Here is a 27014-nt window from a genome sequence, read left to right as displayed (position 1 = left end):
AACTAGATTATGCTCCAGTGAGAAGGTACTTGTGAGTAGAAAAACATGAATGTTATAAGTTAAAAAAATTATTAATCTCAAAGACATAATAGAAGTCATTATACAAAGGAATATATATGGTAAATATAACCTCATTTATGTGAAGTTTGAATGGTCAAAATTAGTATAGAGATAAAAACTTCAGTAGTGGTTGCTTGAAGAAAGTTTAAATATCTTTGAAGAAAGGTGCCAATGGAACTTAAGCTAGCAATGTCTCCTGCCTTTGTGGAGACGTTAATGAATCCAGAGTTTAGATTTGCAAACACTCATTAAGCAGACTTAAATCTATCTCACTCACTGTATGTCAACCGCAGATCAAAATGAAAATAAAAAGACTACAACATAAATTTTATTTAACACCCCCACACTAGTGATTCTAGGTTAAATGTGAACGTGAGATCATTTGCTCTTTCTACAGGTGCTCAAGAGATAACCTCCTAGACTTTAAATAACTGTGCCAGGAAAATTAATAATCAAGATCTGATAGTGTCCCTTTTCGTTCTAGAGAAGAACAGAAAGAACACTCTGGTCTATAAAAGCAGGAAGGACCAGGGTTGCCCAGTAATTCAGTCAGGCACCATGTTGCTGCTACTGGCCCTGGTGAGTGTGGCCCTGGCTCATGCTTCTGAGGAGAACTTTGATGGGTAGGTTCAAAATCCCTTCCGAAGTAAGTTTCGCTAGCTTTTGGACACATTTCTGAAATTTAAATTTCTATTCATTATTTTTACCATTTAGCAACCGGGTGTTCCGCGTCAGTGTATATGATGAAGATCACGTCAACTTAATTCAGGAACTAGCCAACACCAAACAGGTAAAGTAGCAGAGTTCTCTGCTTAACCCTAACTTCAAAGCCCGATTTACTCTGATTCTATCAAAAGCAATGACATGAAATATTCCCTGAAGGATTTTTAAAAGCAAGAAATAAAACTTGGAAGCTACTTAATGCCATAGCGCTTTCTTTTGCTGCTTAAATTAGCTTGTCTCAAGCCATGTAGGGTTATAAATCTGCACAACCTTTTAGAAGAGTGGACAGTGACAGCTAAATGAGTTGGCTCTGTCTTAAAGGTTATAGATCATCTAACATGCAAGTCACTTCCCTTCCAAGACAAAGGGGAAATGATCAATTTGGAAATAATTGAAAACCTGGGCTTTTTTCCAACTTCAAATTCATTTCCATATCCATCCCATGTGTCATCTTTCCCTTTGATTTTCTTTCATTCTTAATCAAACAACTTGAGTTTTCTGACCTTGATTCTGGTTGATTTAATGGTATGACTTGAGGGAGAAAAAGAAGGTAGAATTGCGCAAGCAAATTCCATATTATTCTTTTGCTTTTAAAAGAAAAGTGAAATTATGCTTCACCCAAAAATATCTATGGAGTGAGAATTTAATTATATGTATAGTGTGGCAAAATCTACTCCTGGGTATGAATAGCACCACTTTGTCAATGTTGTTTAGTCTTGAGTATACAAATGAAAACAATCTCCTAGTTCCTAGGTACCAGTCTACACATCTACCCCCACACCCATCCCAATGCATTCATACATCCATCTATCCACCCACCATTGTATCTACCCATCAATCCATTCATCTACATATTTATTGTCTTTCAGTTTTAGCTTTGAAGGCATATGTCATAAAATAAAGTAAAAAGTAGAAGGTGTCATAGTCATAAATGTGAAGTGCTGAGTTCAAAGAGAACATAAACTCATCTACTCTAACATGTCTTTAAGATCTGGAATTTTCTCCTACATGGTAGCATCTCTGCCTGCCAGCCTTCATCGTAACTTGTTTAATTGCTGCCAGGGTCCTGGGAACACTTTACACCCTAACCATTGATTTTCTTTAATATATCAAGATGCAAGGGACCTTCCTTCTACTATTGACTCATTAAAACCAAGTGAGTCAGATATCAGTTACCTCTAAAATTTATTTTTTCTGTGTCTTTCTATTGATTCTCCTAGTTTTTAGCTTACAAAGTCTAGAGCATTTTGGTCAAATCTGGAGGTAGCTCAATCCATTTCTTTTTGAAAATATATCTTTCAGCATGTCAAGTGGGCTGGATACAATTTCCCGCCTTTGTTTGTATATCAGATATTTATTGCTGGGACCTATCACACATTTTCACACCTTAACATTCCTAGAGCACACTGTATTTCTACTAAACTTGGGGACCACACAAAGAGACCTTCATTGTAGTTCATTTAGTCAATATGTATTTCTCATCAGTCTCCAATGTACCATATTGGGCATTAAATAATGAAAGTGATTTATCAGCTTGCTCTCTTTAGGATACATATGCTCAACTACCTAATGTAAGTGGGGTGTGATCTAGATACAGCCCTGTGTGGTTTTCTGGCTTATAAAGAGGTGCATTGGTGCAGATGATTTATTAAATGCTTCCCCGAGAACAAGAGTCTCCCAGGCTAGTAATGGGAGCTTTCTATTACCAGATGAAGTTAACTAAGCCTCATTTACTCTTGCTTCAACTCACACTATGTCCCAGGGAGCACCCTTCCTTTTCTGAGCATTCATGGTGCATCTGCTTCCTATTAGCTCTGAAGCTTATTGAAATCAATGACAGGTCCCAGGGCTACCACTTCTGCTTTATCAATTCCCCCAAAGAACTCTTCCATTCCCCTGTGAGCCCCTAGAACTTTCATCCTTTTTTCAACACACTTTTAAGTCCTTTGAACAAGATCAAATCCTCCAGGACTGGAGTTACAGGTGATTGTGAATCACAGATCAAGTCCTCTGGAACCATTACTTCTGCGCTGTTAGATGAATTGTTTTAGGCACCTAGAGTCTCCCATTTTATTGTGGTCAAGCATAGGGGTTAATCTCAGATTCATGGGACTTAGTTTCTAGCCATATCAATAGCAGATAGCCTTGTGCTTCTCTCTGGCCCTCACCTTTCTCAATTTTAATAGTGGTAATACTATCTACCTCAGAGGGTTATTGTGAGAGTTTAAATTAGAATATAAGTAGGCCACTTGGAGATAATTAGGAAGAACCAAGTAACTGTTTAATGGCAGCTGTCATTGGATAGAGTCCTTGAATACAGTATCCATGACGGTATAATCACTTCCATTCTTATCTACCTTGAACCTCAGTACTCTCGTTGGAAGCTGAGAACCCTTAGAAAAAGTGGAAGCCAATGGAGAGTTAAACATGCCAGCTCTCCTACAGTTGGGGCCGCATACTCTAGCTCAATGCCGGAAGGTACATGTTTCTTATATTTTTCTTTCTTTCCAACATAAATTTTCAAAAGATTTAAATCCTCAGTAGTGACCAAGTGGGTGCAGTGTATTCTGGGATGTAGCCTTCCTGATAAGATCATCAAAGAGCATCTCATCTCTTTGTTTATCCTTGGCCAGTGTGTCCTTCCTCCCAGCTTTTGAAGGTATCCTTTTAAGACCTATGTTGAAAGGATCAGAGCTACACTGCACTTCAGCGCTTCCTCTTGTCCTTTGTAATTTCAATGTGTGTGTGTGTGGGGGGGGGTTATTTTATTCCTTGCCTCACATTAAATTGGTCCTCTCAAACAACATATTTGTAAATGTAAAACATACTCTCTATCCTCTGGGTTTTCTTCATTTTTCTGTTTCTGGAGTTTGAAGTCCATGTTTCTCTGTCTAGAGTAATGTTATTCCTATCTTCTTTACTGTTGACATAGCAGAATGGTTCTTCCTGCTCTGTGAATTAGGCCTACAGTAGAAATTGTTTTACTTACACACAAGAAAACAAAATTCTCAAGCCAAATGAGAGACCTACTAGGTGTTTGACTCGCAACCACACACAGTGTGAAAGAAATTTGTGCCTACTTCTGACAACCCAAATGTCCCCCCAGCACCGATACTTCTGATTTTATCAGCAGAACTTACCCTCCAAAGGCTCTAAAGGGAGAGAGACAGGGATGCATGTAGCCCAGGCTGGCCTTGATCATGCTATGTTATAGAAAATATCTTTGAACCTATCTTCCTGCTTTTACCTTCCATGTCCTGATATTACATGTATTTGCAGTCATGTGTAGTTTTATGTAGTGCTGGAGAAAAGATCCAGAGCTGTGTGTCCAGACATGCCCTGTACCAACTAAGCAACAAACCCAGACTGAATTTTAGATTTATACCTCCCTTTGTGTTTGTCTAGCGCAGTGGCTTATTTTAGTAAGGATTCAAGTTAACTATCATCTGGCTGGCCAGGCTGATACTCTTGTAAAACCGAGTAGCGTAGGCTTTCATCCCCCAACCAATGTTTCTGTGAATCTCTTCTTCTGGAATCCATCTGGTTGGCATCACACATCCCTTTCTTTTGTTGACCTGGCATTCTGTATAGCCCCCAAGGTGGCTTAGCATCCACTGGACTAGTAGAGTGTTTCAAGTTCAGCAGGACCAGCTATAGTTAACAGGATTCCATTCAAGTACCCAGTCACCTTTAAACCTTCCTTCCTCCGCTGTACAATCTTTAAATCTTCGCCATTTCTGTACAAATTTCCTACAAATGGTCCCGAGTATCATTTGAGCCAGCTCTGCCATGGTATGCAGAACTCACATTTGCACCCTGAGCCTAGCTTATAAATATCTAAATAAATGAGACACAATAGGAAACCAAGACCCAAAGTCAGATTTATCTCAGACTCCCAGGGCTCTGCTAAATGTAAAGAATAGAAAAAACATACACACAAAACACAGTAGAACATAGCTGAAATTTTTTTCATGAAAACGGATATTTGTAGTAATGGATGCATAAATAAAAGCATTAGAGTAATCAAATATGTCATTTATATGACTACTTCCTATTTTCTCTAAAGTTTCCCTTAGCAAGACAAATACTGTATGGGTTTCGCCCACTCTTGTGTCAACAACCTAAAGCCCATTATGTAACAAACCCCAGCGACAGTTATGAATAAGATAGAAATCTCAGTGTACTCTGGATCCTCACAAGTTGTTTCCAGCCACAGTAAAGAACAGCAGGAAAATACTCTTGGGCTTATATTACTGTGACTTTCACAGAAATAAGTTCAAAGATTATGAAAATGAGCCTGTTAAAGTAAAGGAAGACTCAATGTCTCTCTACTACCTTTGTGGATTGTATTGTATTTATTATTGCTTCATAGTTTTATCCATTAGATAGAGATTGTTGTCATAATAAGCAAGTGTTGCATAAAATTGAAAAACAGAAAAGGGTAGCTAAAAAATACTGCAATTAAATGGAATTATGAGAAATAGCCATGTTCTTCATGCTTCTGGCTAATCAGTTTTAGTTTGATTATGTCGACATGTTATTTGTGTGTGCCTATCTGTGTTTGTGATAATGCAATGTGTACTACTAGTACATATGCCTATCTGTGTACAAATATGACAGAGAAGGATGTCAGGTATCTGCTCTTTCATTCTCTACCTTGGTCCCTTCAGACGGGATCTCTCACTCAGTCTGGAGTGAGGCTGGTAGCTGGTGGTCAGCAAACCCCAGTAATCCTCCTGACTCTCTGCCATCCACCCAACATAGGCTGCAGGTACATATAACCACAATCAGTATGTCTTCGTAAAATGTATTCTCAGTATTTGAATTCAGGTCGGTGTATGTATGCATTTTACCCACAAAACCATATCTCTATCCTTGGAGACATTTTTATTGACATCTAACTGGTTAGTCCTTATTAATTCAAAGGAGATATTTGTAAGAGAATACCTGAATTATTTAAATTCTAAGATAATTATATGGAGTAGAGCATTCATGTGCACTGAAATCCTAATTTGAGCCATAGATGTTTATTACATATGCTCTTTATTCAGATTGATTTCTGGAAACCAGATTCTGCTACCCAAGTGAAACCTCTCACTACAGTTGACTTTCATGTTAAAGCAGAAGATGTTGCCGATGTGGAGAACTTTCTAGAGGAGAATGAAGTTCACTATGAGTAAGTTTATGCTTTACAGACATTGCAGTTCTCTCCACTTTTCCCTAAGCCTGTGAATGACCCAGTGAAGGTAAGTAAAATGAAGATAAGGCTATGTTTTTCCCCACAAAAAGGTAACAGTGGAGCTGGCACCTGGCTCCATAGATTGAGACTTAGTGGCATTCCTGTTCAGTTGTCGCTCTAATGAAAATGTTCTATATTCTCAAACCAGCCAAATGTGTAACCTAATACTGCTTTAAAAATGATATAGAGAGTAAAAGGCCAAACCATGTACACTATTATCATGTTGGCACAATTTTATCTTCAAATCTTCTCTCTGGATGGCCAACCACATCTTTTGTGTCCAGTTAGATCCCCTCATGTTCCTTTAGTTTAAGTCTAGATACAATATATTCTTTTTAAAGACCCCATCATTAGTATCAGGATGCATGAAAAATGGCTAAAAAAAAAGGAACATGGACTCTAAATAACAAGAGTAGAGTTGCTTAAACTGGTTAGACTGTTCTTCCCAAAATATTACATTGTTAAGTTGACATCTTTCAAGAGAGAATTCCCTTCAAAGAGGAGAAAGTTTTCCATTGGATGATACCCCAAAATAGATATTAAGTGCCCAGGCACCTTAGATATACAAAAGGGTGGCTAGAATTTTACTTTCCTTAGGAGAAGATAAACTTCAAGTGAAGGAGTGCAGTGGCATATGATAGAAAGAGCAGAGCACTGGGGAATAAGCAGAATGAATAAAATTTTTGGCTCAGGGAGAGGCAACCTGTAAAATCAGACTTCAATTGAGAACTGGAGGGTATATAGGCAGAGAACAGATGAAGTGCTGCAGAGATGACGCTGACTCGGTGGCAACTGCAGAACAATGCCGAACGTTTCATCCGGACATAGACCAAGAACGAACAAAAAGAACTCCTTGAGCTCCCATCCAGGATGTCCAAATGCTTATCCAGCAGTCCTTAACCACACATGCGAATCTTCATTATGTTTTGAGGAAATAAGACTTACAGAACTTTAGCATCAGAAACTACTTTGTTGGTTTGTTTGCATGTTAAGAAATAGAGAAAATAATATCCATGCTCAAGGAACATGTCAGCTGTCAACTATACAACGTGTGCCACCATCAGAAGTGGAACAGACAGCCGGGCGGTGGTGGCACACGCCTTTAGTCCCAGCACTTGGGAGGCAGAGACAGGCGGATTTCTGAGTTCGAGGCCAGCCAGGTCTACAGAGTGAGTTCTAGGACAGCCAGAGCTACACAGAGAAACCCTGTCTCAAAAAAAACAAAAAAACAAACAAACAAACAAACAAAAGAAGTGGAATAGACAACAAGAAATTGCTTTTGAAGAAACCAAACAGGAACCTACCGTTGCAACTCCCTGGCATGAGACCTTGAGAACAGCATAAGCTTCCCAAGCCTCAGTTTCCTAACCCATGGGATTAGGATATAATGAGGAAAGATGGCACTGATAAACCAACAGCATGCTATTGTTTGCACTTAATAATACTACTATTATGGTGAGTTCTACTCTGGTTTACCGTTGTACAGAGAGAGAAGTGCACTTGCCTTTTTACTTACGTATCATTTGAAAATTGCGTAACTGCGTATGTATACATGAGTGTCAGTTTGTGTATATGAGTACGGTGCTCACGGAGGCCAGAGAGGCTGTCAAATCCTCTGGAGATAAAACTACTGGCTGTTGTGGATCTCCTGATGTAGGTGCAGGGAGCCAAACTCAGGTCTTCAAGAAGAGAAGTTCCACCAGGCGGTGATGGCGCACGCCTTTAATCCCAGCACTTGGGAGGCAGAGGCAGACAGATTTCTGAGTTTGAGGCCAGCCTGGTCTACAAAGTTGAGTTTCAGGACAGCCAGGGATATAGAGAGAAACCCTGTCTCGGAAAAAAACAAAACAAAACAGAACAAAAACAAAAACAACAAAAGAAGAGAAGTTCCCAGTCCTGACTGCTATGCAATCTCTCCAGACCAATATGCAAGCCTTTTAAAGACATCACAAAACTGCTACGTTTCACTCTATTATCATGCTTTGTCTGACTTATTTCTCTGGTCCTTACTGAGGAGAATATTAAAATGCAGCATTAAACAGGCCATCTTTTTTAAAGCAAAAAAAAAAATTAAACCTTGTAAATTGCGAATTGTGATTAAGAGACATCTCATATTTTTTTATTTTCTAGTAAGGACCTCTAAAACCTTAGCTTGAGATGCCTTAGTAAACTACTTAAAGATGGATTTCTATAGAATTCTTCCAGAAACCAAAAAGCAGTGCTCATAAGCTATATCCAGAGATACTGGAAGGATGTCTTGATTCTGTTCCTGTTTTACATCAGCGGAATGACTCTGAAACCCCATCAGTCCTCATTCACAGCACCAAGTAAAAGGTTCTCTTCCTTTTTCTAGTCACAGAGTTCAATTATGGGTGCATGTTGTCTGCTGCATATAGAATGTACCTTGGGCTGAGATCTTATGCTTGCATTTCTGCTGAGAGGACTGCAGCATATAATTTTCTGAATCATAAATAAGTCCCCAGGAATTTGGGGAGATAACTCCAGCAATAACTATGCTAGTCACAAAGAGTCGCTAGGTACCCTATTATTACTCCATAGGGGAATTAGTTTGTATCAGGTAGTTTCTCACTGGCAAGAACTTGCAGTTAAATATTTTTTTGCATACAGAGACCATCAACTGCATAAGTCCCAAGAAAATATGATTTAGATCTACTCAGTGATTCACATACTCTTCACCATAACACGCATCATTCACCAATTTCAGTCAGACCTTGAATTGTCATGAGATGTACACATTTCAAAATGTGTACAGAAAAATAAACTGTAGTTCCATGTGCCAAGAGTGTCTCCTTAAATACAGAAAGACTGGGAATTGGATAGTACCAATGTTTAGTTTCTAGTATGAAGCTAAGTTTGACAGAGCCCTTTGTTGAGCTGTAAAACACGTTTTACTCTTTTGTACTCTACAAAATTGCTTCCTAAAAATTTCAGATAGGTTGTCTCTCCCCTTATTCAAATCAGAGTGAGATTGTGTGTTGCTAACTGCCTGTACCATCATTTTTCTACACATTGAAGAACTGTGTAGGGCTGGAGAGATGGCTCAGCAGTTACAAGAGCTGACTGCTCTTGCAGAGGACCTAGGATTCGATTCCTAGTACCATCTAGGATTCACAACCATCTGCAATGCTAGTTCCAAGCAATCTAATGCGTTCTAGCCTTCATGGTCCCTACATGCACATGGTGCATATACAGACAGACATGCAGGCAACATACTCATGCACATTACATTTTTAAAAAGAAAATATTTAAGCAGGTAAGTGTCTTTGATAAATTATACCATGTCTTCCTTTCCTTTCCAGCCATAATATTCTGTACTTTACAGGGAGTTGCAATGATCTAATTTGCTCACTCGTTTTTAAAAATTAAAAAAAAAAAAAATTGGATGGTACTAACCTAAAAGCATATGAAAGTATATCGTATGTGACTGTGTATTTTAGAGCCACAGTGATGTCCTTAAGAGGCATTGTTTTAAGCATTTACAATAGTAGCTAATTATTTATAATAATATTTTGTAATATAGCTTTATTATAAAATTAATAAAACCAACTAACCACAAGACTGCAAAGCATCTTTTGAGGTGAGCCCCAACCTCCAAGCGGTTAGCAGAGTACTTCAACCTGATTGATCACAAGCAGTTAGCAGAGTACTTCAACCTGATTGATCACAAGCAGTTAGTGTATTTCAACCTGATTGATCATATCCAGCTCCCAGTATCTCTCTATATAATGATACAGCCTTGAATGTAAAACTACAATTTCTCTTTCTTTGTGCACAGATTTTTAAAATTTTCTCCATGATAATTCATGATCTGACTAAAATTTCAAAATGATGCAAGACTTCTGATGCCCTTTCCCATGGTGCAAAGGCCAGTTTTGCTCTTACTTCCTGTTATTTACATTGTTAATTTAAACTGGTTTTTATGCCCATTGCCATGATTAAAATGTTGACTAACACAGAAAGAGCTCGGAGAGAATGTCTTTTCCTGCAGCAAAGCACCAGTGGCAGCCTTTCATAGTCCCTAAGCCTCCTCTAAGTCATGTGAGGTTGGCTATGTTAAAAGGATAGCTAGATGTTCTGTGAGCTTTGCTGTTACCTCCACCCAACACTGATTGCTGAATATCAGCAACGGCCATGATTATAGCTTTAAATAAGAGATATCTATGGAAAGTCTTCCATCTGTGGAGCATTGAGGAGCAATTAACCTAGGTTGTATTTTCCCTGGGCACCTAGTGAGAAACCATGGTAAGTTACATATCGTGTAGTGTACTATTTTGTATTTAAAAAAAAAAAAAAAACTAGGAATACAGTTCAATTGTATGTTCACCTTGCACATGCAAGGCCCTGGACTCAGGCCCAAGCACTGGGAAAATAAAAGGTTAAAGTATACATCACCTGCCATTTCTACTGGGTCCTTCTTCCATTCAGAGAATTACACCTATGTTTGGCAGAATTTGTTCTTTCCGTTGGATGATATTGGAATAGAATTGTTTTCTGCCAGTTGGTTGGGTTTTTTCTGTTTTGTTTTGTTTTGTTTTCTTTTGTCTTGTTTTTAGATTTTTGTCTTGCTTGTTTTGTTTTTGTTTGACTATGGTTTTATTGCTACTTTACCTTGAAGATCATTTTTCAAATTTTTTTTCTAGCCCAGGGTTTAGTATCTCTATGTTTTCTTAGTTTATAACGGTTGTAAATAAGTTTCTTCATCTATTTCAAAGGCACGTATGTAAATGACCAAGACCAATTTCATCTCAGAATTAAAAAGGTCGTTGAGTATTCTCTAATCAAAAGCCCCATTCTAAAATTATGAACTTAAAGCCAAGGAGTGCATGATTTTTCGGAAGTCAATACATAAATTTGGCCAAACCTTGACCTTTTATCCCCAATTCTTGATTCTTTATACCTCCCTTTCGAACTTTTCCACATTGATATCTTTCTCTCAGACCCGGGTGGGACTCCAGAACTAGATTTTGATAGACCTATGTTGCTTTAAGGTTCTACATTTGGGATGAATTGCACATGAGTAACTCACTAATTAAGTTTTAATAACTGTTTCAACGAAAAATTCTTTGCTCGGATAAACTCTAAGATTTGCTCCTTTTCGTCTTTTAAATATTAAGAGAGATAACCCATAGGAATGAAATTGGCAAGAACTCCAATAAGTCTTTTATATTTATTGCATTGGTTGCATTTTCCACAAACACATACAAACTCATACCCAAATTCACGAAAGCAGGGGAGGAGTACATGAGAGGCTCAGGGGAGGAGTACATGAGAGGCTCAGGGGAGGAGTACATGAGAGGCTCAGGGGAGGAGTACATGAGAGGCTCAGTGTCCCTGATAGGTGCCTTGGAGTCTAAGAGAGAAAAAGAAGACTTTTATGTGTGCCTGCAATTCTTTCATGGCAGATAAAACCAGGGGAAAGCTTAACTGTGGATGACAGAAGTTTTTGCAAACTGACCTTGTTCTAGACTATTCAGATATCAAGGATATTGGTGATCAGATTTTTTTTTCCCTTTCGAAGCATACTTTCCACTCAAAGTAGTAAAGAGAAATAAAAATAAATACACAAAACACACGCGCACCATATGTAGGCATTTGCAATTGAGTTAATATGAATAGGCAGCTCTCTAGGATTCTGTCTCCTCGGTTTTAATATTGCCTTGCTTATAGATTATCAAGTCAGCCAAACAGCAAAGAAGACACCAGTTGTTTAAACCGATGTCATTTACCTATTGCATATTTAGCACTGTTAATATTTCTGAACTTCCAACCAACAAGTTGTTTTCCTAAAATCCTGAAGACTAGACCTCAGTGGCCACCTCGTACATTACTTTGCTTATAATGAATAGGTTTCTGGGACATGCAACATTTAGTGCTAATATAAGGAAAATAACTGAGGTTTAAGAAACAAAATAGGACTGGAGAGATCCCTCACCAGTTAAGAGCACTGGCTGCTCTCCCAGAGGTCCTGAGTTCAATTCCCGGCAACCATATGGTAGCTCACAACCATCTGTAATGGGATCTGATGCCCTCTTCTGGTATGTTTGAAGACAGTGACAATGTACTCATGTACATAAAGTAAATAAATAAATTCTTTAAAAAGAAAATAAAACAAATGTGTGTCAAATAAGTATTGCTGTGCGGATGCCTCAGGCCCTGCTGTTTGGGTATCAAAGAAAATGATTTCTGTGTTTACGGTCAATAAGTAAATGACATATGGGCCCTGGAAGAGTCCATCTTACTCATGCCCCTCAGTGTCCTCAATGGCTTTGTGATTGATACCAGAATCTCCATTAGTAGCTCAGCCTGAAGGCCTCAATAAAAGTCAAAAGGCAACCTGTGAATCCGTGGGAGGTACCGTAGCATCTCCTAAAGCTGTGCTTCTTGGCTTCATGTGTGTTCCCTGGGAAAGAATAAACTCACACTCACAAACACCCATTTTAACTCATCCAGGGTATTGATAAGCAACGTGAAATACGTTCTGGAAGCCCAGTTTGATAGCCACACCCGTGCAACTGGACACAGCTACACCAAGTACAACAAGTGGGAAACGGTATGGGGTGTGCCTGATTCTGATGTATTTTGAGGGCTTGGGAGTTTAACCAGCAATGCAACATTAATCCAAGAATGACTCTCTTTGGTAGATAGAGGCATGGATTCAACAAGTTGCCACTGAAAATCCAGACCTTGTCTCTCAGAGCGTCATTGGAACTACATTTGAAGGACGTAACATGTATGTCCTCAAGGTAATTTTTAACATGACATAGTGGTTTAAATCAACGAATTCTGATTCATTAGCATTTGTTTCACAGACATGCTTATCAAAAAAGGAAAAAAAAAAACTATAGCTCCGATTCCTTGGATTCTTTTATTCTATATGCATTTTTACATAATTACTTTTCATTTATCCAAAAATAAAATCCGGTAAAATAAGAGAATTCTTATAAATTTTACCACATCCCTGTAAGAAATCTAAGTGAACGGTAGACTGTGATGAAATTCTTCTCTCCCCAGTGTAGTTTTCAAGTTCATTTGCAAGCTGCAAGCTTTTGTTGGCAAGTTCCCTGTCAGGATATTCTCATTTATCAGACCACATTACAATAAACACCGACATTTGTTTCCATCACCTTGAATGGCACTTTTGTCATGCAAGTCCAGTGACAAAATGAAAAGACAAGAACTAAGTGAGGAGAAGAGAAATATCCATAAACGTAGCAGCAATTATAGTTAATTGTAATTAGCCATCAATTGTCATAGTCATGTCAATGACTGAGAAGAAGTGCTATGGCAATACTCAACGTAGGCTTGATAAGCCTAATAGTAGTGCAAGGTCGCAGCTTAAACACAGTGACCGTTCAGAGACAAGAACAGTTTGAGTGCTTGGCATTCCCAGATGCTGTGAGGATTCACCTAGAGAGTCCAAAGGGAGTGGATGCTGACCCCTGAGCGCCGTGTGGTAAATAATGCTTCTCCTTTTCCTTTCTCTCACAATAGATTGGCAAAGCTGGACCAAATAAGCCTGCCATCTTCATTGACTGTGGTTTCCATGCAAGAGAGTGGATTTCTCCTGCATTCTGTCAGTGGTTTGTGAGAGAGGTGGGTGGACAGAATAATTTTTGATGGAAGAAATAGAAAGTATTAATTTCAACGAATTCCTTTATAACCTAGTATAAGAAAAATGGCATACGCACACATGCATACATACACATACATACACATACACATATATACACACACATGCACATACAGAAGAACACAAATATATAGCCATACACACATACACACACACACACACAATCCACAATTCAAATTCCTATTGGGATAAATTGATTTTAGCACTTGTCAACAGACCTTTGTATGACAAGCATTTTTTTAAGTTAGAAAACTGGAGCGGGGCAGTGGTGGCACACACCTTTAATCCCAGCACTTGGGAGGCAGAGGCAGGCACATTTCTGAGTTCAAGGACAGCCTGGTCTACAGAGTGAGTAGGACAGCAAGGGCTACACAGAGAAACCCTGTCTGGAAAAAGCAAAAGAGAGAGAGAGAGAGAGAGAGAGAGAGAGAGAGAGAGAGAGAGAGAGAGAGAGAGAGAGAATTGGGTTTATTTTAATTTTACTAAGTTACACTTTCTCACCTGCCTTAGGTAGACTAGCTGACAGCAAAAGTAGTGACTCATCCCTTAAAAATTGATCAGTATGGATAAATCAGCAAATGCCCATTGAATTCTCTTGCTAAACTGAAATGTTCAAATTTTCAAGTGTGCATGCATTCATATTGATACAATTATATTCCATAAATAAAAAGGAAAAAGAAATAAGTATTTCTTATAGGATAATTGCAAACAATATGTCCACAAATAATGACCACAACCAACTTTAGAATATCATGGTAATAATGATTTCAGCAAATCCATTGAAGGGTGCAAAATTTAGTGTATAAAACTTTAAGAAGGTACAAGACATTTTCAGAGCTACAAAGTATGTTCCATGCAACACATATTAATTGCAAAGTGAAAACCTACAATGGAAAAAAACAATTTAAAAACAATTTTAACTACGTTCTTCAGGATAATATCTCTAGTTTAAGTAAGGTAGCAATGTCGTGTAAGACAGGTCACCTTTGGAACCCTCTCTAAATCTATAACATCCTCACAATTGCCAAGCAGCCTAACCTGTGCTTTTCCACAACATGAACGTTATAAAAAAAAAATGAGAAAATATTGAAAATCAAACATCGGCGGAGGAGGAAATGTGACCGCTGTCAATTCTGGTATAAGCCAGTTCTGGTACAATCGCAGTGCTTGGAAATAGAGGCAGGATGATAAGACATTCAAGGACAAGTTCAACTACATAACAAGTTTGAGGCAGTCTGGGAAAACATGAGACCCAAGAAAGAAAGAGACAAACAGGGACAAAGCGAGCCCTATAACCAGAAGGGGGCATTAATAAAAAATTTTAAAAATTAAAAAAAAAATTTAAAAAACTGTGAAGTCTAAATAAAATCTAAAATTTAGTTCATAATATTGTACCTATGCTAATGCCTTTACTTTGATATCTATACTGTGATTACAAAATCTGGTAACATTAGGAAAAGCTCAATAGAAAATGTGTGGGAACTCCCTACATTATTTTTATAGCTTTTTTCTAAATATAAACTTTACATTGATATGCTCTTAAAAGATAGGAAATATAAGGATTTATTATATGAAACCTAATTTCCTGTGCTCAAAGGACTTCAGAATTAATTTGCAATGCTTTATCCAAGAAAGCTCAGGAAAATGTTGGATTTAAATGCAGACTGGCTATGTGGCAGAGAACCCTGCTTCTATTACCAAAGTTAACTGCATCCAGGCCATGCAAACGTAGGCAGTATCATCCATTCCATTCTTGCATGAAATTCATATTGTTATTCACATCAGGCTGTCCGTACCTATAAACAAGAGATCCACATGAAACGGCTTCTTGATGAACTGGACTTTTATGTTCTGCCTGTGGTCAACATTGATGGCTATGTCTACACCTGGACTAAGGTACTTGAACTCAGAGGGACTTGTGACATTCACACTGTTCCTTCCTGTAGTTTTTGATCTAACTATATAATCGACTTTCAGGACCGAATGTGGCGAAAAACCCGCTCTACTACGGCTGGAAGTTCCTGCTTAGGTGTAGACCCCAACAGAAATTTTGATGCTGGCTGGTGTCGTGAGTATATGTCTAGCTAACCATTTTGTATACAACATTAAAAAGCTTAAGAGATAAAGTAGCATGAGAAAACATTAGGTCAATATTCAAAACAAGAAAAACTACGAAGTTTTATGGTTTACTATTCTTTCTCAAAGCATAGAAAGTCAATTATTCATTCATTTGATTAAAATGTATGGCACCAAGATCTGTGTTGTATTCCTAGATATGTTAATTTCTGTAGGTGCACACTGACTCACCAGATGCAATCCATCAATGTGATGATGTATTTGCAGGATCAAATCAAATGACAATTTAGACACAATAATAAATAAATAATCATTTAAAATTTATTATGCAGTTCAGTGATTATAGTAACAGGATTTTTTTTTCATGGACATGGATAATAAGTATTCCACTTAATGATAGATCCCACAGTCTTGATCTCACTGTACAGTGCAGACTGCACTACAGAGAGCACAGGGATGCTATTATCAATATTCATAAATATTGATGTTTTTTTAAAGGCCAATAGTGTAATGATAGTAGTGATTTCATGTGTAATTCTTATCAGTTTAAAAATATGCCATTGTAATGTATGCATAGATGCATGAATATATAATATAGACAGATGACAGATAGATGATAGATGGATGGATAGATAGGTAGATAGATAGATAGATAGATAGATAGATAGATAGATAGATAGATTGGTAGGTAGATAGATAGATAGATAGATAGATAGATAGATAGATAGATAGATAGATAGATAGATTGGTAGGTAGGTAGATAGATAGATAGATAGATAGATAGATAGATAGATAGATAGATAGATAGGTAGGTAGGTAGGTAGGTAGGTAGGTAGGTAGGTAGGTAGACAGACAGACAGACAGACAGACAGACAGACAGACAGACAGACAGACAGACAGATAGATGACAGATGAAAACTCATGAAGAATTTAGGAAAGAGCTCTAAGAAAGCACATTATACTATTTAGCTTTCTAACTGAGAATGTGAAATGCCCAACATCTCCTATGAGAACTTCCGCAGGTGACCTTTTGGCCACTGACAGACGTGACACGTTTTTTTTTTTTTTTTTTTTTTGCAGAAGTGGGAGCGTCTCGGAGTCCCTGCTCTGACACTTACTGTGGACCAGCCCCAGAGTCTGAACGAGAGACAAAGGCCCTGGCAGACTTCATCCGCAACAACCTCTCCTCCATCAAGGCCTATCTGACCATCCACTCGTACTCACAGATGATGCTGTACCCTTACTCCTATGACTATAAACTGCCTGAGAACTATGAGGAACTGGTGAGTGAGTGAGTGAGAGAGAGACCGCTTCCGCGTTGAAAATGCTCTTCGTTCCAATTCTGAAAAATAAATTGTCAGAACAATTCCTTATTAGTTTCTGGAGTAGAAATTGTGTGTGTGTGTGTGTGTGTGTGTGTGTAATGTAGTATGTATGTATATATGTATGTATGTATGTATGTATTATATATTATGTATATATTATGTATGTAAATATACATACATATATTATATACTAAGGAATTAAATTTTCCAGATAAACTGGTTGAACTAATGGAATTTTGGTACAGGGAACAATTTCCCTTGAGTGTGGCTGATTTACTAGTATGCAAAATGGCAATAGTTCCATTTAGCTCTATCACAAGACTGGTTGTACTAGTTACTGTTCTATTTCTGTGATAAAATACCCTGACAAAAAAAATAAGTTAAGTTTAATCCCAGCACTTGGGAAGCAGAGGCAGGCGGATTTCTGAGTTGGAGGCCAGCCTGGTCTACAGAGTGAGTTCCAGGACAGCCAGGACTATACAGAGAAACCCTGTCTCTAAAAAAATAAAAAAACAAACAAACAAAAAGTAAGTTAAGGAAAAGGGGATTTATTTTGGTTTTGAGTTCCAGAGAAGGTAAAATCTGTTGTGTCAGGGAAGGCAGGGTAGAAGGATAAGGCTGGCCTGGCAGTCAGAAAGCAGAGAAAGAGAACAGGAAGTGGGGCCAGGCTACACAACCATGTATGGCTGCATTTACCAGTTACGACAACTAGCACAACGTTTGGTTGATGCACACAGACTAGTTAACAACAATAATAAATAATAATGTACTGCTTCACAATGAAAGGCAGGAAGCTAGAAGAATATCTGCTGAGTAACTTGTCTCATCTCACACACTGAGCCAGAACTAAGCAGAGTGAACCCAAAACTGCCAATCCAGGACACAGGACCTTTCTGCATTAAAAACCATAAAGTCTTAGAAATTTTCTGGTCTGCTTCTTATTTTCCAACCTGTACATGAGGGCTTAGACAAGCTGACACTAATGGTCAGGTAGTGCTGAACCTAGAGGCAGTGGCCATTGGAAAATTTCTTAACTTGCCACAATTTCCAGAGACACATTTTAATTTTTTTCCTCTTATTAAAAATAGTTTTTTTCTCATATAATATATACTGATTATGTTTGACCTCCCTTTGCTCCTCCCAATTCTTCCCCACTTCCTCTCCCAATTGGATCATTTCTTCCTCTAATTAGAAAACAAACAAGCTTCTTGTTTGTTTTAATGGATAATTGAAATACAACAAAATAAAATATAAATTATAAAACTATCATATATAAGCTAGACAAGGCAAATCTAAAGAAGGAAAGATCCCAAGAGATGGCACAAGAACCAGAGACCTGCTTGTTTGCATAAATAAGAGTTCCATAAAAAAAATACTAAACTGGAAGCCATAATAAATACAGAGGACCTGCTGCAGATCAATGCAGGTCCTGTGAATGCTGCTTAACTCTACGAGTTCATAGAGTTTTGATCATTTTGATTTAGAGGGACTTATTTCCTGGTGCCCTCCATCTCCCCTGACTCTTACACTTTCTTCTGCCTACTCTTCCTCAGGGTTCCCTGAGTTCTGAGCTAATAAATTTGAAGTAGGCATCCCAGGTAGGGCTGCAAATTCCAAGGTTTCTCATACTCTGCATAATGTCTGCCGGGGGGGGGGGCGGTCTCTGTATTTGATTGCATCTGCTGCAGGAGGAAGTTTCCCTGATGATAGCTGAGAAAGGCAATGATCTATGACTATAGCAGATTATCATTATAGATCACTTTATTGGTACTGTTTTTTACAACAGTCATATTTAGTTTTACCCTAGGTCCCTGAGCTGTCTAGTCTCTAGTTTGTAATCATCCAAGCAGTGTTGGGGGTGGGTTCCATTTTGTGGAGTGTGCCTAACTGAAATTAGATATTATCTCATTACTCCCATAAGTTTTGTGCTACCATTGTCCTAGCATATCTTGCAGTCGGGGCACCATTTTAGATCAAAGCGTTTGTGGCTGGCTTAGTGTTTACATTTCTTCTTCGGTAGTGTGCAGAGTGCCTTTTTGCACAAAAAGATGCTTTAACATCAAGATGAAGGCTCTAAGTAGTCACTAGTTTGACTTCTCCGTGTTCAATGAGTTGTGTTGTCTTTAGCAATGGAGTCTCACTGTCAGTTTGTAGAGAACTGTTCCTATTGGCTGTTCCTATTGGCTTGGAAATATCCTGGCTGGCTTGGGAATTCCCATGTGTCTTACAGCACTTGAAACTCCAAAGCCTATCCCCACTGATGCACTTCCTGCCACACAGCCACACTGACTCCAAGGACATATCTTCTAGTTGTCAAATAGTTCTATTCCCCATGAGACTATGGAGGCCATTTTCATTCAAACTACCACACCATGGAGCCCAATGACACAACACTACTACTGATGACATTTGATAACAAAAGTACACATCCACATACACATACATATCCACGTCCACATACACATATACATGCACATACGCATACACATGCACATACACATACACATACACATGCACATACACATACACATGCACATACACATATAGATTCTTCTATTGCATTAGGTTTCCACATTACCCCTCAACGGCCCCTAATTTTTGATGTCCCTTCCCATATTCCCTTGATTGTCTCCCTCTCCACTCCGTTTTCCAACTTGATACCTTCTTTCCAGTTCCTCCCCCCCCACCACCACCCATAACTATCTATTCTATTTCCCTTTCTTAAGAAGATCTATCTGTCCCCTCTAGACCCTTACTCTTATACCTAACTTTGGTGGTTCCGTAGGCTGAACCTTAGTTATCATTGACTTACTAGCTAATATCTCCAAATAATCTGACTCATATCATATGCGTCTTTGTAGGTCTGGGATACACCACTCATGATGATTTTTTTCTAGTTCCATACATTCACCTTTGAATTACATGATGTCAGTTTTTGATGACTGAGTAATACTTCATTGTATAAGTGCACTACATTTCCCTTATCCCTTCTCCTGTCTAGGGACATCTAGGTTGTTCCCAATTTCTGGCTATTATGAATACAGCAGCAATAAACATAGTTGATCAAGTGTTATTTTTATAGGATGAAACATCATTTGTGTATATGTCAGGCGTGGTATAGCTGGATCTTGAGAATGATTAATTCCCATCTTCCCGAGGAACCTCTATACTGACTGCCCTAGTGCCTTTACAAGTTTGCACTCCTGCCAACAATTGATGAGCATTCCCCTCACTCCACATCCTCCTCAGCATGAGCTGCCACTTGTTTTATTGATCTTACCCATTTTGACAGGTATAAGATGAAATCTCAAAGTTAAGTTTTGATTTGCATTTTCATGATGGCTAAGGATGCTGAACATTTCTTTAAGTGCTTCTTAAACATTTCAGTTTCCTCTATTGAGAATTCTCTTTAGATCTGTATCCCTTTTTAAATTGAGTTGTTTTCTTGATATTTAGATTTTGAGTTCTTTATATATATTGTATATATTTGTATATTAGTCCTCATTCAGATGTGTAATTGGTAAAATTTTTTACCCATTCTGTAGGTTGCCATTTTGCCCTATTAATAGTGTCCTTTGACATGCAGAATCTTCTCAGTTTCATGAGTCACATTTATTAATTGTTCATTCTAGTGCTTATATACTAACATCGTTCTGTTCAGAGACACTTTTCCTATGTCAATGAGTTCAAGGCTATTCTCCACTTTTTGTTGTACCATGTTCAATGTGTCTGGTTTTATGTTGAGGTCTTGAGGTCTTGATCCATCTGGAATTGAGTTGTGTACAGGGTGATAAGTATGGATCTACTTGTGTATTTCTATGGGCAGCCATCTTGTTTGACCAGCACTATTTATTACAGATGCTATGTTTTCTTCCAGTGTGTATTTCTGGTTTCTTTATTTTAAAAAATCAAGTGTTCATGGGTGTGTGGATTTGCCTGGGTATTCAATTTGATTATACTGACCAATGTAAAATCCACATTTTTTTATGCATTCTACAATGGTACCCCAAATTTTTGAGGAAATTCATGAGAAAAGTTTTGAATCCAACCTGTAATTACCTCTAACCCTGTATATTACAAAGGATTTACTTACGAAAGCACTGACTTCTAAGAGTATAATCTTGAATCCTAGACCATTCTTTTGATAATTATTTATCCATTATCCAAAGGAAAATGATAAAAATAACCAGAAAAAATAAAAATAACCAGGGAAAAATACTATTAACCATGATGACAGATTTAATTCAGCAGCATGTCATTCACTGTCTCTTCATTAAAATTTTATTTAATGAGCTACAAAAATAGAATACTGTAAAGTTGAATGTGGTAGCACACACGAATGCCAACACTGAGGAACCAGAAGCAGAAAGATCTCTATGAGTTAAAGGTCAATCTAGTCTACATAGTAAGCTCCAAGACAACCAGGACTACATGAGACTATGTCTCAAAAACAAATAAATAAATAACATAATAAATAACTAACATAAAAATAAAATAAAACATTGAAAGAACTAAATAAACAACAAAAATAAGATAAAACGAAAGGAAGGAAGGAAGGAGGGAAGGAAGGAAGGAAGGAAGAAAGAAAGAAAGAAAGAAAGAAAGAAAGAAAGAAAGAAAGAAAGAAAGGAAAGAAAGGAAAGAAGGAGAAAAGAAAAAGAAAGAATCCTGTCACCACCTGACTTGAGCAGTGAATGAATGCTATGTCAGGTCACAGTTAGAGGTAAATGTTGAAAGGAAAGGAATACTGATTAGAGAGTAGCCAACTACAACGCTATGCACATGCTCATGACAGCTGTCACCATGTCCCTGCCTAGTGACTAGTCTAGCAAGGCCACAGTTACACAGTCAAGAGGCTACCAGAAACTAATGTGTGTAGATCTTAAGGTACAAAATATATATTTAAAATATTTTCTCAGAATTTCTCATTTCAAATTTAAGGAAGCACCACGAAGGTTTAAATGAAACAATAAAAAGTATTTTAATAAAAAAATAAATAACTTGTAGCTGATGTACCATCAGAAAGTTCAGGGTACTTCTTGGTTTGATAAAATTTTCCTCCTGGGCCTAGATAACTGTACTTAACTTGACTTAAGACTAATGTCATTGAGAACACACTAAGTTTTTGTAAATTGTGGCTCCTGCCAATTGAGATATTAGGGTCTTGCTGAAATCAATAGGCAGGAAACCATAATGTACAGAACTGGGTGCTTAATTGTGCAGAGTTGTAGTGATTCATGAGAGGGAACTGGCAACATGTGTAGCATTCAATAAGAAAGGAGATGTAGCAGCGGCACAGGACTTTAATTCCCCACTAAGGAGGTGGAGTCAGACAGATCTCTGTGAGTTCATGGCCAACCTGATTTATATGGTGAGTACTAGGACCACCTGAGCTAAGTAGAGAGACACTGTCTCAAAGAAGGAATAAAAGATGGAAGGAAAGAAGGAAGGAAAAAGAAAATAAGGAAGGAAGGGTAGGAAGAAGGGAGGGATGGAGAGAGACACAAAGGGGGGAGATAAGTCAAAAAAGAAAGGAGATGTAACTTGTTCAGAGAGTTGAAGAATAGACATGGCTCAGATAGGCAGGGAACGAATGGGACATTGAAAGCATAGAGTAAAATCAATAAAAATAAGACTGAAAAACAGGATTAAGGAGTGTTCTTGATAGAAAATGTGAATGGTGAAGTCCAATCAATAAGTTGCACATCTTATGGAAGACTGGATGTAGTGATATGGTGAATAGTAGCCAGGTGTGTTACATGACTCTTCATTTAATTTGGATTTCCATAAGACAACTCTTTTTTTACTATAATCGTGTCTCCAATCCCTCATAAGGTAGAATTATACTGAAGAAATGTCTTAAGTTTGTGTGAAATTTACATTTAACTGGGAGTCTAATATTTTTGCTAAATTTATCCATCCTGCTAGCAGGATGATACTTTTGGGAGCCAAGGTGCTAAAGACATACATGCAATGTTGTCCATTGAAGGCACCCTTAAAACCTGTCTTCTCTTTTAACATTTCCCCCCAAATGCCCATCAGCCATAGTTGTATGTTTTTCCTCACTTTGAACTAATTTTGCTACCTACTTCTACCCAGGGTAGACATTTGGTAGTATTTGTGAGATGTTTTGATTGACATACTATGGGAGTTTAGTGACATCTCGTGGTAGAGGACAGAGAATGCTGATAAACATCATATAGAGTACCAGGAAACCTACTCACACACACATACACACACACACACACACACACACACACACACACACACACACACACACACACACACAGAATGATCCAGGTGAATGCTAGGAGAGCAGATGTTGCGAAACTGCTTTGAACAAAGGTAAGAGCAGAGTCACATTCCTGGCTAAGTCCTCTTGGCTTTTACAGGATCTTATATTCTTCTCAAAAATAATATACAGTGTCCTACAAATATCAACTGCTAAAGATTGCCCTGGGCCTGCATTATACAGTGTTTATTTTTAAAATGTATCTCTATAAAAAGAAGAACTCTCTGAACTGCAAATACACCTGCCTCACACTTGGTGTTTTTCTTCAATGTTAAAGAGAGGAATACATATGCAGGTCGACTGGAAAGACAAATTGCTTTGTGTCAATGACAGCATTCCTCTCTCCCACATTGCTCCTGAGCTCTGGGGGAAAGACCAGGCCCAGCTGTCCTAAATCAGTTGTTCCCCTGATTTCTTTCTTCGCTGCAATCAGGAACCTCCTTTTCCTTAGAATCACATTGATGTTTCCCACTTCTGAATTCTTTCTCCTTGGTGCCTACTTAAATCTTAAGACCTTCTTAGGCACCACAATCATAAAAGTCATGTTTCTTACTGGCCCCTTGGTATAAGTTAGCATTAGCACAGGACAGGAGGAAGGAAACTATCCTTAGAGATAATCGAGGCTCCCATTATCGCGTGTGTTACCCACAGGTCTTTAAGTTACACTCTGGTCTTTAACTTAAATCCGTTAGACTTATTTCACACTTCAGGTTTGGTTGGGGCTCCCTTTTTCCATGCTGTAATAACAGACTCCAGACAATCAACCCACTGTGCCTACTCTGGCACAGTGCAAGAGATTCGAGTGAGGGTCTTAGGCTCTGCAACGAAGCAGGGACATTTTTATCCTCTGTTACCTGGGAACACGGGTCTTTGGGGTGGAAGAACTCCCTCTACTTATTCACCCCACCAGGCCCCAGCAGCCTAGGACCTCACGAATAGCCCACTACTTTCTCTTTTGTCCCTCGTGGTTTGAGTTCCGGGTGGTATTTTAGACTCTGTCTTTTGCTATAGGTCCTCTTAAGTTAAGGAAACAAAGGTGACCCTGTATAAGATAGGGTAGGAAATTCCTAGCTAAGGAATTATACAGCCCAGGTTGGCCCATGGCAGATAGCAAAGCCTTACCTAGTCTGATGACTTATTTAATTCCCTTCTGTTCTTGGAAATCAGTAAACCAGTTCCAACAACATTTCTTTTGGAGTATTCAAAGGCTAGGAAAAGAGGGAAAGGAGGGTAGGTGGATGATGTCATAGCTTAACTTAACCATACCTGGATGCATGCTCTTGGGCATGTTCCTTTAGTCTCTCTTCATTTCGTTTCTAGCTCCTAGAAAGAGCTCTTTGTAATGTGTAAGGCATTGGCACATTAGTCATGACTTAGCCCTTGTTCCTCAAGTGGCAGGCTCCAAGGAAAGTGTCAACTGAGTTTTGAATTGTGAGTTATTCTCTTCTGTGTTGCTCCTTGGGTCTTCATGCATATATAAATACTGGTCACTGGCGAATGCTAGAATGACACTTCTATCCACAGTTCTCAACAGTCATTCAGCTTATCTGGAACATTCCCATGGAGTATGCCGTTGCACATGGCATTCCATTATGCTAGAAGATTCTGTGGTGGTGAATGTGTATGGATGATATTGGGGATAAAAATGAGTAATACTGGTGAAATTATTTGAACTTTCTAAAAGGAAAAATTGCAAGAAATACTATTAAGATAATTGGAATTTTTAAACATGGTATTTTAGCTGATGAATGTTTATTCTGGCTTTTTCCCCCTGTCTCTTGACTTTAAATGAAATCAGAGAAATGGTCCATAGATTTCTTACTTTGTAATTAATGTCAGTATCTGAACATGACAGCCATCAACCATAAATACACAGTAAAACTGTCCACCTCCATACAGTCTGTAGTCTCTACTCAGAATGTAGCAGTCCAAATTTGAAAAGTTCAGTATTAAGAACCCTATCCAGATATGGCACGGAACCCCAACAAATGACTCAGTTAACCAATCTATACTGAGTTATCTGCTAAAGGTAAAATGAATAGCCTGACCAGGACATAAGGATCTTAAGTTCAATGCCAACCTGAACTATATGGAAAGAGAATAAAAACAAAATTAAAGAAAAGAGTAGCCACAAATCCAACAGGGAGCTAATATAAAATAATATGTGCCAAAAGAACCGACTTCAACAGAGGGAAGGAACTCTGATGATGGGAGCTGCTGCAAAGGAGAGGTAATGTGAAAACCAACCTAAGAGGAGAGAAATTCTCCGTTTAAGTGAAGAGAGGGAAGGCCATCCCAGTTAGGGCAGAAAGTACCCAAAAACAGGTAACAAGAGGAAAAAAGATATTCAGGGAATTCTACTTTAGAGCAAATGTGGAATGAGGCCCAAGAAAGTCCTTGGGGTTTACAAAGAGTATTTTTACCAAAAGAAGAAGTTGGAGTCATTGAAAATGCATGACAAGGTAACCCTAAAAATGGTGCATGTAATGAGATAACTATCCGGATGAGAGAGCAGATAATGACAAGGAGAGCAGAGGCTGAGGTACAAGCTAAATGTTCCTTTAATATACAATAGCAATAAAATGACAGCCTTCCAAAGCTAATATGAGTCTCGTAGCAATTTCCTCCATAAGACTTGTCCACGCAATCATGTGTGCTCATCTGCTAACGCTGCAGCCCTAACTCGCACCATCCGGTAATGACTCAATTGGCTTTTTACCGGGCACATTGTCAAGTCACGGTTGTTTTGTTTGCCTTTTCAGGGATGTTTTGTTTTTGTGCAATGACAGCAAGCACTTCTGTGCATAGCGTTAAGAACTTCCTGGTGTTTGCTTTGCTCTTGCGCCCTGCAGAAATGAAACGAAAGAAATTCAGCATGGGTGCTTGTGGAGGGCATTGGGGAAGACATTCTTTCACAAGATTTACTTATTCATCTCAAGGGGACTCAGCTGGAAAAAATTGAAACAGACATTGGAAAAGCATAAAATAGTAATCTCAATGTGCCGTAAATGCCTTTGGTTGTTGGCACAAGTGTACAGGGTGCATGTTGGTTTGGTACCATTGCTTTCATTGACTTACTTGCTGGTGGTTCTTTCACAGAATGCCCTGGTGAAAGGTGCGGCGAAGGAGCTTGCCAGTCTCCATGGCACCAAGTACACATATGGTCCAGGAGCTACGACAATCTGTGAGTCGTGGGTTCAGAACTATGCAAAGAAACTGCTTGTCTAGAAAGAAACCATGCTTCCCACCCTACTCCTTTTCTCACAGTTTAAAGCACTAGTGCCTCATAGCATTTTTTTAAATGTAGTATATATTTTTCTACTCAATAGATAGAAATGAATAGCCTTTCTAAAGCACAGGAACATTTGCTTCCTGTGTGCATCCTTCAGGCATCTACTGTGTGCTAAGCTCTCAGTAGGTGTTAAAATAAAAAGAAAGGAAGGATGCGGAGGAGAGAACCAGGAAAGAAAAATTAGAGAAGGTAGGCCAAGACAATCGTTGAAGAAGTGACCCTAGGGATCTTGATACTAAAGGGTACAACATTAGGTTACAAAGCAAGAACATACCCAAACCAAATCCCCTGTGTTTGGATATCTTATTTCTTGGGGGTCGGGGGGGGAGTGACTTGGATGTTTCACTTGAAGGATC

At 38.4% G+C, this 27014-nt stretch overlaps 1 protein-coding gene across 1 annotated transcript in view; it reads left to right on the top strand.

The window, feature by feature from the left end:
- The first annotated feature begins 534 nt into the window (after positions 1 to 534).
- The window catches only part of Cpb1 (carboxypeptidase B1), a 28588-nt gene continuing 2108 nt past the window's right edge, over positions 535 to 27014 (top strand). Inside the window, exons 1-10 of the mRNA XM_031376254.1 lie at positions 535 to 683; positions 775 to 850; positions 5835 to 5959; positions 12494 to 12593; positions 12685 to 12786; positions 13535 to 13636; positions 15459 to 15569; positions 15651 to 15741; positions 16830 to 17032; positions 26466 to 26550. Of these exons, the coding sequence (XP_031232114.1) occupies positions 619 to 683; positions 775 to 850; positions 5835 to 5959; positions 12494 to 12593; positions 12685 to 12786; positions 13535 to 13636; positions 15459 to 15569; positions 15651 to 15741; positions 16830 to 17032; positions 26466 to 26550 (1060 nt within the window). The 5' untranslated portion in view covers positions 535 to 618. The remainder of the gene's footprint in view (positions 684 to 774; positions 851 to 5834; positions 5960 to 12493; positions 12594 to 12684; positions 12787 to 13534; positions 13637 to 15458; positions 15570 to 15650; positions 15742 to 16829; positions 17033 to 26465; positions 26551 to 27014) is intronic.

This window comes from Mastomys coucha, unplaced genomic scaffold (genome assembly GCF_008632895.1).
Source record: "Mastomys coucha isolate ucsf_1 unplaced genomic scaffold, UCSF_Mcou_1 pScaffold17, whole genome shotgun sequence".
NCBI classification, from domain to species: Eukaryota; Metazoa; Chordata; class Mammalia; order Rodentia; family Muridae; genus Mastomys; species Mastomys coucha.
This window is presented reverse-complemented; position numbering and strand designations above follow the sequence as displayed.